The sequence below is a fragment of the Platalea leucorodia genome (assembly GCF_965183815.1).
Source record: "Platalea leucorodia genome assembly, chromosome: 13".
Classification (NCBI taxonomy): Eukaryota; Metazoa; Chordata; class Aves; order Pelecaniformes; family Threskiornithidae; genus Platalea; species Platalea leucorodia.
Window position 1 is genome coordinate 17,533,313 of NC_138835.1, and position 11,891 is coordinate 17,545,203.

General features: G+C 45.8%; 2 protein-coding genes across 2 annotated transcripts in view; both read left to right on the forward strand.

Annotated features, from left to right (window-relative positions):
- The window catches only part of ZNFX1 (zinc finger NFX1-type containing 1), a 14,672-nt gene extending 9,912 nt beyond the window's left edge, over positions 1-4,760 (forward strand). Inside the window, exons 14-15 of the mRNA XM_082325830.1 lie at positions 1,843-4,373; positions 4,715-4,760. Coding sequence (XP_082181956.1) covers positions 1,843-4,275 — 2,433 coding nt within the window. The 3' untranslated portion in view covers positions 4,276-4,373; positions 4,715-4,760. The remainder of the gene's footprint in view (positions 1-1,842; positions 4,374-4,714) is intronic.
- On the forward strand, positions 4,564-11,847 carry CCNDBP1 (cyclin D1 binding protein 1; the record flags this gene model as incomplete). The annotated part of the gene is made up of 10 exons (XM_082325718.1): positions 4,564-4,774; positions 5,404-5,483; positions 6,125-6,206; positions 6,668-6,764; positions 7,961-8,034; positions 8,341-8,417; positions 8,913-9,166; positions 9,576-9,636; positions 10,645-10,691; positions 11,077-11,847. 10 exons carry the CDS (start codon positions 4,564-4,566, stop codon positions 11,183-11,185), a joined length of 1,092 nt encoding a protein of 363 aa, XP_082181844.1. The 3' UTR covers positions 11,186-11,847.
- Positions 11,848-11,891: the final 44 nt, after the last annotated feature.

Consider the following 11,891-nt stretch of genomic DNA (forward strand, 5'->3'; position numbering starts at 1 on the left):
GATTACTGGAACCCTCCTTCCTTGGGTTCTCTGTTTGGGCATTTTACCAATACACATCATCTGCAAACGATCTATTCAGCTTAAAAGTATAAAGCAATCGCTTATTGGCTAACACGCACAACAAACAGCTAGAATTTAATAAGTTATAAGCATTAGTACGCTTGCCACACAGTAAGACACTGAAGAGTCTTTGCTGTAGTTAGGCAGGTATCAGTCAGAAGAAGTGTCTGCCTCTGCTTCTTCCTTAATGTTACCAAGTTTCCATCTTAACACTAACTCCCTGTTTTCTGGTTTGTATTTCCCCACCCTAATTAGGATTTCGTGTCTCTCAATGTTGGTCCTTTTCTTGCATCTTTGAATCTGTCTGTAATTTACCTTTCTTATCTTGCATAGTCCTGTTCTGCAGACTTGCTCACAGCTCTCTGTCACAACTTAACTATTTCCCCAGAAGTCTGAGCCAAGGTTACACTGCTATGCCCTATCAGAGGTAGGCCTTGGATCTCTGAAACACAAGCGACTGAATACCCTGGGAGAAAGAAGTGGAGGTAGCTACTGAAAGAGGATTACAGTAGCTTAGCCTATGTAAATCTCTCTATGGAAATACAGTACTAATTAGTTAAAAGCTCTTTAACTGGATGAGGAAAGCATACTGAAAACTATAGCAGAATGCAGAAGCCAGACAAGAGAAAATTAATACTGAAGATGATTTAATTACTAGAATAAGCTATCTGGGAAAGCGTCAGGTCCTCTTTTGGTATCTTGAAATCCAGATCAAGTATTTCGTAGAAGATGCTTTAGTTAAATAAATAAAAAGACAAACATATCCCCCCCCCCCCAACGAAAAACCAACCAACAACAAAAACCCCACCCAAAACACAACTTAAGAGACCACAAAATTTTACTGCATTTGTCCTATGAGAAACTATTCTGGAGAATCTTAAGGCAAGATGGAACCATAAAACAAACTTGAGGTACCAAAAGGCATCAAAATTGAATCTTCCCATCTAGTACAATAACCAACATGGGTGATCACTGAATTAAATTGTACAGCAGTGGATGCTATGCCACTATGGACACCTTGGAAGACCAGACATCTGTGTTTGATCTACAAAAACTGTGTTTTCCTGATAAAAACAGTCTCTGGGTTCTGGCACGCAGCCCAGGAATTTCTTACGGATAGAAGAATTCCAGTTAGTAGGCAAAAAATAAAGGTCTCCACTAACTCAAGACAAATGGAATTTTTGAACAGGTGAGCAGACAACTCTACACCCCTGGAGCTGGCAGGTGACTACTGGAGTCGCTAGTGTTCCTAGTTTTCGTGGTGGAAAAGCAATCCTCCTTGCTTCTTTATGTTTTTACTTCAGTAATAAAGAAGGCATGTGTTTTGCTAGGCAGTTTTAGGCAAGTGCTAGCCCTGTGCACTGGTAACTTACTATCTCTTTTTCCCCACATGGCCAAAACAAGACATTGTTCATGAATGTGAAATGGAACTATGATGCATTGAGAAATGTTACTAGCACTTAATCTTCTCTTTTCTATAACCTGAAAAGGTACAGTAGAAACAACTGAAAAGATAGGGAATAAAATCCTCCACAGGAACTGATTTCATATTAGGATGCTGAAATGTCACTAATAAGCTGATATGTGATTAATAAGCTTAAATTCCTATCTGATTAATATGCTATGGAAATCTTAAGAGGAAATCGCCTAAGTATGCGGTAACTGCATACTGTAGTCCTCTCCTTAAGAGTCCTCCTGTCAGTGGATAATTGGGGACATGGAAACAGGCTGCAGTGACAGAAGCTAGAATTCTGTTTCTGACATTCCTTTCTCTTGTTTCAGGGGGTCTTATCTAACCTCTTCTTTGTGGAACATGACTTTCCTGAGCAAGAGATCCAGGAAGGGAAAAGCCACCAGAACTCACATGAGGCCCAGTTTGTAGTGGAACTGTGCAAATACTTCTTGTGTCAGGATTATCTACCTTCTCAGATCACCATTCTCACTACTTATACTGGACAGCTTTTCTGTCTGCGTAAGCTCATGCCAGCCAAGACCTTTGCAGGTGTCAAGGTTCATGTAGTAGATAAGTACCAGGGGGAGGAGAATGATATTATTCTGCTGTCACTCGTGCGGAGCAACAAAGAGGAGAGAACTGGATTCTTGCAGATCCCTAATCGGATATGCGTAGCATTATCCAGAGCTAAGAAAGGGCTGTATTGTATTGGAAATATGAGAATGCTTGGCAAGGTTCCTCTCTGGAGCAAGATCATTCACACCCTTCGGGAGAAAGGTCACATTGGCCGCTCATTGGTGCTTTGCTGTCAAAACCACCCTGAAACCAAGACACTGGTATCTACAGCAGCAGACTTCAGCAAAGTCCCAGAAGGAGGCTGTAGTCGTCCCTGTGAATCTAGGTTGAATTGTGGACATGTTTGCACAAGGGCATGTCACCCATATGACACCCAGCACAAAGAGTATCAGTGTCTGAAGCCTTGTCAAAAGGTGCTTTGTGCAGATGGGCACCGCTGTCCACGGTCATGTTATGAGCCCTGTGGACCATGCATGGTGATAGTAGAAAAAACTATTTCTAAATGTGGCCACCTGCAGATGGTGCCATGCTCTATTCCAGACAGTGAGTTTCTTTGCCAAGAACCTTGCCAGAAAAAGCTGATCTGTGGGCACACGTGCAACAAATTCTGTGGGCAGGAATGCACTACGAGGTGTCCTGAACTGGTTACAGTCATGCTGAAATGTGGCCACAATCAACAAGTTAAATGCTGGATCACTGAGGAGATGAAACGTGGGAAGCCTGTGGAATGTCAGACTAAGTGTTCTGTCACACTGGAGTGTGGTCATGTATGCTCTGGTTCCTGTCATACTTGCTTTGAAGGAAGATTTCATAAGCCATGTAACAGCCCATGCAAGCGCTTCTTGGTCTGCGCCCACAAGTGTCAGCAGCCTTGTACTACAGAATGCCCTCCCTGTCAGCTGGAATGTCAGAACCACTGTATCCACAGTAGGTGTAAAAAGAAATGTGGAGAGAGCTGTTTTCCATGTACTGAGCCATGTGAGTGGCGGTGCCAGCACTACCAGTGTACCAATCTTTGCTCTGAACCATGCAATAGGCCTCGCTGCAATGTACCGTGTGCTAAGCTACTGTGCTGTGGTCATCCTTGTGTTGGATTGTGTGGAGAGCCCTGCCCAAAGAAGTGCCTTGTTTGTGACCGTGAGGAACTCACCCAGATCTTCTTCGGCTTTGAGGAAGACCCAGATGCTCGATTTGTACAGCTTGAAGACTGTGGTCATGTCTTTGAGTCCCAAGGCCTTGACCATTATATGGATGAAGATGATGATGTTATCAAGCTGAAGGTATGTCCTATCTGTCAGACACCTATCAGAAAGAATTTGAGATATGGCACTATTGTGAAAAGGCGGCTAGACGAGATAGAAAAGGTGAAAAAGAAAATCCAAGGCCCAGCACAGGAAATTGAGTCTAGTAGACAGAGACTGCAGGCTGTACTGACAGGGAATGCTGTTCTGCAGAGGAATCTACCCCTTAAGTACCTCATGCTGGAAGATAAACTAAAAGCTTCTGATCTCTCTACAAAGAGCATCGGACTAATTGAGAACCAGCTTAACTTCTATGAACGTGTAGCAGACCTAACCAATTCTATGAGCAAAATTGATGTGAGTGAGAGGAAAGGGCTGAGAAGGGGGCTGGATGAAGTCCAGGAGTGGCTGGATAAGCCACGCCTCAGTTTTACAGGACAGGAGCTCTCTGACCTGCAGTCTGAGATCCAGAGACTGACCTATTTGCTGAGCCTCTTGGCAAGGTGTAAAGGTGCAAGTGGGATGATCACCCCAGCGCTTGCAGCAGAGATTGCCAGCGTCCGTGAGATCCTGGAAGGGACAAAGAAATTCACAGCGGAGGATGAGGCGACAGTGAAGGCTCACCTGGAGAGGCTCTGCAGTGCCTTGCCTGTGTCAGGGCTGGGGATCTCTGAAGCTGAGCGGGTGCAGATTGTCAGTGCTATTGGCTGTCCCCGTGGCCACTGGTTCAAGTGCAGAAATGGGCATATCTATGTAATTGGTGACTGTGGAGGGGCAATGGAGAGGAGTAAGTGCCCTGAATGCCATGAAGTCATTGGGGGCACAAACCACGCTCTGGACAGCACCAACAGCCTCGCCTCCGAGATGGATGGTGCGACCCACCCAGCCTGGTCCGAGACAGCCAACAACCTGCTCAACTTCGAGGAACTCCGCCGACTGCTGTAGTGGGGTGCCTGCCCCCTTTCTTATTCCCCCCTCTCTCCCCGCCCCGGGGACGGCCCATCGGCTCTTCGGGCGCTCGCTGCCCCCCCTGTAGCTACAGGGTATAATAAATAAAGTGTATGGTGCACCTGGGGGGTCTTGTCTGTCGGGTAAGGGCATGGGACCGGGCGGACTTGCCGGAAGTGGCGGGACAGCGTCGTTTGTGCTGTTACCCGGAAGCGGATGTGACGCGCAGTCGGTCGATGGGCAGCTGTGACGGAGCGGTACGCGCCGGTGGCAGCTCCCGCAGCCATGGAGGCGCGGGAGCCGCTGCGGGACTTGCGCGGCGCGCTGCGTGCGGTGCTGGCACGGGTCCGAGGTGGGGACCGGGGCCGGGCGGGGGCTGGGCTGGGCCGAGCCGAGCCGAGTCTCCGCTGGCTGAGGTCTCTCTCTGCCTTTACAGAGGGCGAACCGGGCGAGGGCTGCGAGCCGTTCGAGCTGCCGCGCTTCTGGGACGCGCTAGGTAGGGGTGGGGGAGCGGGCTGGCAGCGGGCCGCGCGTGGGGTCGGCTGGCGCTGGGCCGCACTGCAGGGGCCGGGCTGGGTCTGGACCGGGGCGGGCCAGGGCGGGCGCTTTGGGCTGCGGCGTAGGCGGGGTATCCGCGGTGCCGGTGCGTGGCAGGGCTCTGACTTGCAAGCGAGATCCCCGGCAGGTCTCCAGCCAGGGCTGTTGCGCTTGCCCTCCGCGCCAGGGTGTTGGCATTGGCAAAGCAGCAGCCAGTATCGAACAGTTGTCACAGCTAGATTTTTAAAGCCCTTGGCCTCTGTTAAAGCCTTGCAGCACATCCTGGTGAAGGTATCATGGACCAGGACACAAAATGTCATTGTGCATATCACTACCAGCTAAGTAAAAAAAACTAGAAAAAAAGCAGACATAGGACACATGCAACATGCATGGCACAAGTATACCATGGAATTTTTCTTCTTCTATAGTGGGATTTAGTTTATGTCTTTGTATTGCTTGGAAGGAAGAAATAGTAATCAAGCAGTAGGGCAAAGTAGCATCAGAGATGTTGCTCATCTAGCTGCTCTGTTCTTTTATCTTTTACCCAAGTTACTTTCTATTGTTTTGCTCTCATTGAATCCTTTCTAGGTCAGACATTCAAAGTAACGTCACAGGAAGCTACAAAGCTGAGTCTGGCATTCTCAAGGCCTCCACTGACTTCTGCAGAGGTGAGTGAAAGCTCCCCCAGACTCTGAAATTGCAGCATGCGTGACAAGTCTCAGGTATCTCTTGGTTCACTTGACTAAAGCAAAGTCATTTGGGTCAGCGCAAACAAGGGATGTCGGTATGGGCTATGCATAGTAGAGTATATTAATCCAATTCAAGAATTGCACAGAGAACTAATTTCTGTAAGTCAGGGAGACATACCAAATAGAAGTATTCTTATATTCTTTTCTTTAACAGCTACAGCTGATTGCTGATAGAGACAGGATATGGGAAAACACAGACCTTAGATCCAACAAAGAATACACAATATTTTTGCTGTCAATTGAGAGAAGTCTGTGTGTTTGGAGGAGAAAAAAAAAGACCTCCAGTTCAGAATAATGATCTAAGCTACTTCTTCCTCTCTGATACATGACCACTACACCAGGGCATGTTTTGTTACCAAATCATGAGGTGGCTTACGATGTATACAGCTTGCTTACTGTATCTTCTTGTTGTGCTGTATTTGTTTCTCAAACAAGATGGCCATTACTATGCTTCCCTTTTTTCAAAGCAATCTGAATGTAAGTGATTGCTTGTGAGACTTCCTAAATGCGGTGCAGCCATGCACTACTCAGGGTTAATCCTTTTGCCTATCCATTTTCAGGATTGCCGGAAGCTGAGTGAAGATGTCCAAAATGCCATTCTTGCAGTTGCCACAGTGTACTACTGGCTCCCCAAGGGCCAAGGTGAGATAGTGACAGCAGGGCAGTCACCACTATCTAGGGTGGTGGTTCTTTCACCACTGTATAAAGAAACCCAGTATTTCAGAGCCTAATATGAGATCTGGCATCTGCAGGAAAGTAAGTTATCATGAGCAGATAGTCCTATTCTCAGGTATTCTGTAGACTTGCAACATGTTTATGAGTGAACCGCTTGTCTGTCTACTCCTGCAGATTTCCATCTGTGAAAGAGTGATAATGTAGGAAGTTGTATAGTTGATTGAGCATTCATATTTATAAAGTGTTGAGATCCTTGTCCAAAGTCCTTTTGGAACTGCGAAACACGTTGCTTCCTTCAAAATACCTGTAACTTCATTTATACAGTGTATCCACACAAACAGAGCAGTCTGTGTGTTCATCTTTGGCAGTTGCTTTCTGTTGGTGCTGACTTTGTGGCAACTTTCTTGCTCTTTCTCAATCTCAACCAGGTACTACTCTTCGGAAGATGGTACGAGATGCTACCACTGAAGTAGTGGAAGGAATGATCCAACTCACAGAAACAATTCTCAGTGCTCCATTGGAGAGGTAGTAATTTTCCAGAAAAAAAGGAAGAAAAAGTTACAAGTATACTTGTTAGGAAGCAGCAAGTGCAGACTGCTTTCTAAGGGAAGAGGGGAGGCAGAAGCAGAGCATTGTTATAAGGCGGGAAGAGGCAGTGGCCTCATCAGCAAAGGCCCTGTCCCCCAGTATCTGAGTGAGCAGAGCAGTGTTGGTGAGGGTAGTGAGGTTCAGTTGAGAGTCCAGACCATCAGACAAACCCGTAGTGATGAGGTCAAGCTGGAAAGTCAGTCAGGATCAGGTCCAGAGAGAGTAACCAGCATCAGACACCATCCAGTGATTGCCCAGCACGTCCATTACAATGAGTTGGGTCTGAGGTCAAGGCAGGAAGGTCAAATCAGTGGATCAGGATCCAGGTCAGAATCAAGGGGGTATGAGACTGGGTGCAGACAAAACTGCTACGCAGCTGTGATGTAGCACAAACAGGGCCCAGTGAAGGAATCTCAGGGTAAAAGCATCTCCTGGGGTGAGAAGGGCTGGCCCTCAATTCTAGCTTTCTTCACAATACCTCCTATCAGCAAAGGAGCTGACCTTGTGCTTAGCCAACTAAACTCTTCAGCTGAGCCAACTAAACTCCTAGGAGGGTGCAATACACTCAAGGCCCTGACAGTACCCTCTTGTCCCAGTGACTGAGTCAGGTACATTTGCCTACATGAAGAGTAGATTTTCATCCTGTCTGTGGCAAGGAAAGATGCGGGGAGCAGGATTCCCATGAAGGTGCTGGATAGCATTTGCACTGTTTGGCAGTTTTTGTTCTTGCCTGTCATACGCAATGATTGTGCAACTTTATAAAGCTAGTTATTGGACCACTATGAACCGCTTCCTCTCTTTATGGATTACACGCCACTGTCCTTAGGCAGAGGACAGCAATCTCTAATACAGACTTCTGATTTGCATAGACGCTGAAAAGTAAATAATATGCCTAAGCACCTTGAGAAGCCTTTGTAAGAGGCTCCTGCTTCTTGTTCCAACGGATAATTAAACTCAGTAGGAGCCAGTACTTCTTGCTTTACACAGAGAGGAGATACTAGTGACAAGCTGGTTGGTGACATCTTTCCAGCAGAGCTTCTACTAGTGTGCATCATCTTTGGTGCAGAAAATAAAAACAGTCTAGCAGAGTGGTGTTATTGAGTCTGACGTGGGGGGGCTTTGTTTTGTTTTAGCTTGTCTCAGGAACAGCTTATATCAACTGGTGGTGTGTGGGAGGCATGTGAGCAAGTGTCCAACCTGCCACGAGGTGAGTATTGTATATGCAGAACAACAGAAGTAGGATGTGTTGTCTTGGAATATCGGTAGCACTTGCAAGGGGCATTCTAGCCAGTATAACGAAGGCACACTCATTCTGCAAAACCCGACTGTTTTTGAAATGTATAAGCTTGGAAGCCAGGCCAGATTCTTTGCATGGCAACAATGCAGCTCTGAGCTCTGCAAAAAGTTTGATCCTATAATCTCAAGATCTAATGATCGCAAACCTAGATGAATGTTGTTGCAAGCTGATTTGAATCAGTGCAGTACCACGATTTTCATCTTTTTGCTTTTGCAGATAACCAGGCAGCAGTTGCGTCAGCTCTGGCTGCATGTCTAGGTGTGGTCAAGGATGCTCTGGAGGAGATGGAACGTGTAAGGAAGCCCTTAAGCCTTTGAGGAACCTGCAGTGATGGATTGCAGTGGTGGTTCAGTGATGGAACACAGGGATTGTTTTATATACAGGCTTTGATTTAAAATTTGTTCTGATATGAGCTAGATTATTGTATTATGCCTGGATCTTAATGAGTTTTTAAACTCAAGCCTGGTTTACTTTATATAAGGTTTCCATAAAGCCATGTCCTGAACTGGGGGGGGGGCAGGGGGGCAGGTGGTGGCGGTTTAGGTTGATGTAACAATGGCACTATTTGCCAGGTTCTTGCTGTTTGCCCTGTTGAATTGGAGTGGGGGATTAGTTTTTCTTGATCCAGTCCTGCTAGGATTAACAGAATCTGGCAACTGAGATGCTGGTTGGAGAAAGATTCCTCCATAAATTATTTGTATATTTTCTAGATTACGTTTTCCCTTTCCTCCTGGGTGTTGCTGGAATTAATGTCAGGCTCTAGGTTTTCAGTGCATCTGTGTTCTCAGGCTCTGGTGGAAGGGCAAGACCCCTACAGTGACATCATGGAAGATGAAGAGCTGGGCTTCCGGGGCAACAGAGATACGTATTGGTCAGAAGCTGACCGGAAACTGCTTAGCTCCTGCATGGGATTAATGAAGGCTTCTAAAGCTTGCCTGAAGAAGGTCTTGGGTGTAGTGAAGGCTTATGGCAAAGCTGATTCTCCAGAGCAGATCGCTCAGCTGGATGATCTTGCAGACATTGCTAATGAGATCAGTCCAAGGTAAACAGGTCTCTCCCCATGCTACTTTTTGCTCCAGAGCAGTCCCTGTCTTTCTTGAGGTCTAGAGAATGGATTAGGAAAACCTTTATGATATTGAAGCCGTGAGCAGGTGGTGGAAGCAGGTGTGGTGGGAAGACTATTATGGCATAGGCTGTTGAGAGTTGTGCAAGTTGGGAGAGGAACATATGTTGCACCTTGGGGTGGAGCTGTGGCCATGTCTCACTCAGGTGAGAGTGGCACACGGATATCTGAGAAGGCAGTGAGAAGCATTCCATGGGTATGACTGACATCTCCTTGTCATGCACTGCCGTTCCTGATTTACATTCAGGGTGGGTGTAGGCTTTGACCAGGATCCATGAGTTGTGCTATCAGGACGTTTCTTCCATTGCTCCCCTCTCTTCTGTTCTAGTGTTGATGAGCTCGCACTGAGCATGTACCCACCTATGAACCAGTTGGCTGTGCGACTCAATGTAAGTATCTGCAGCCTGCAGCCAACTCACTTGGCTGTAGAGAAGGGGAAGAAATCAAATTGGAGGAATTACGTGACTGTTAGGGAGATGTGGGTGTTAGTGACTGTCTCAGTAACAAGTTCTTAGGAATGAAGAGTCCCCTTTGATTCTTGCACACTTGGCTTCCTTCAGGTGGAAATGCATTCCTTATCTTTACTTCTTCAGGGAAGAGCATGGCCACTTGAGCTTTGGCTCTGAACTGTAATCCGTAGAGACATCCAATGACAGTACCTCAGGAAAGTGAGGTCTAAGGCTGCCGATGTACTGCATGTCTACTTTCTTCCTTGGGTAATGTAGACTTGCTCACATAAAGTTATCTAAATTAAAAATACAAATTAAAAATTCTTACAGTGAGCGTAGTTAAGCACTGAAACGAGCTGCTCGGAGAAGCAGTGGAATCTCCATCTTTGGCGATACTCAAAACTTGACTGGGCAAGGCTCTGAGCAACCTGACTGAACTTTGTGGTAGGCCTTGCTTTGAGCAGGAGGTTGTACCAGATGACTTCCAGGGGTCCCTTGCATCATAAATTAAGTATATATCTTCTCATATCGGAGATTTTTTATTCTTAATTCTGGTTTCATGCCTTTGGCCAGTGGCTTGATTTTTTGGGGGTAAAAAAGAAAGTATTGCTTAATATCAGATGGCATTACGGTCAGTCACTTGTAACTTCATGCCTTAATATTAGTTATCAATTTCTAATAGGCTTATCTTTTTAAAGAAAAAAGCATTTTAATGTATGCTTTAAAAAACAGCCTGTCTTCATTGTCGTCTGTCCCAGCCAGCAGTAGGTTGGGAGATGCTTCCAGCATGGCAGTGATAGATAGCTTCCATCTGCATCAGGATCTGTGGCAGTTTTACTCATTCTTGTCTGTGCTGGGCATTCCTGCACCCTGCTTTCTTTTCCAGTACTGCTGAGCCCCTTTTTTTCCATGTTTGGCTCACTTTATTTCCCTTTTGTTTTTTTCTAGGCTGCTAAGTTGGCCTCGGTATTAAAGAAAGTCTTAGAGATTACAAAGTGAGTATGAGTTACAGTTTTATAAGTGTGTGTTCCCTGCTATGAAGGTTGATATCTTTCTGCCTCCTGTCAAAGATGACTCATTTCTAGACAGTAAATGCTGGCGTTTTGGAATAATTATGATGTTATCCAGTCACAAAGGGATGGGAGTAAGAAAAGGATGGTAGGGATGAAAGTGGTTATCACTGAAGACACACACATGTGTGTTAAAGTTTGGGACTAGAGACATGGATGTGGGTTCTTCCTTGCTCAAAGCACTCTGGGGCCATAGGAGTCCTGTTTTAATGCTGTGGTAATTCAGCACTTCACAATACCCATGTGTTGTCTGGATGCATAAGTATTACACCTAGAAGGCTTTCCTAATGAATTTCCTCCGCTTTTGCAGGACAAGCCATGTATGTCCACCATCAGAGGAAGGCTGGGTGCAGTTTCTAACTGGTGCAGTAGATCACAACATGAATAAAATCAAGAACTTCACACAGGGTCAACTTTAGCTCTTCCATGTCTACATGTGTTGCTGCCACTGGGTCTGGCATATGCTTTTCCAGTGAATCTCGCTGTTCTCCAGCTACTGGGAGAATGATGAAAACAATGTTTTTAGGAGAGAACTTTACTGCCACTTGGTAAAACTTTCCCAGGAAGTTGCTCTTTGCCATTGCAGAAAGTGTCATTTTGTTTGGGTTCCTGGGATGGTGCAGTGCTGCATCTTAATGCTGTGAATGTGCCCCATTTTTCAGACGTTATAACTACTATGGGGTTCAAAGAACAATAAAATACTGCTAGATTTGCATGAGTGGCTTTATCTCTTTTCAGGTAGCAGAGGATATATACAGAAGGAAAGGGTCTTGCTTCTTTTGCAAGCAGCCCAATGAACCATTAAAAATATGCAGCACTGCTGCTATTACCTGTCTAACCTTAGAGAAGAGCGAACTATCTTTCTCTTTTCTATTTCTTCAGAAAGCAGTAGAAAATATTATTTACTACTTTACCAACACAGGGATCTGTAGGGGGGTATCTGTAGAGAAATGCTACATCTGTCATCACTTTAAAGTTCTAGGATATCCTTTTTTGCCACGGGTAGGGAAAAATGACTAAGCAGTGGTGGGTTGAGCACATATGCATGGTGAGGAATGCAGCATCTGCTTGAGCCTTTAGCCCATCTTTGTCAGAGTAAGGTTCAACTTATAGAACTGGAGAGTG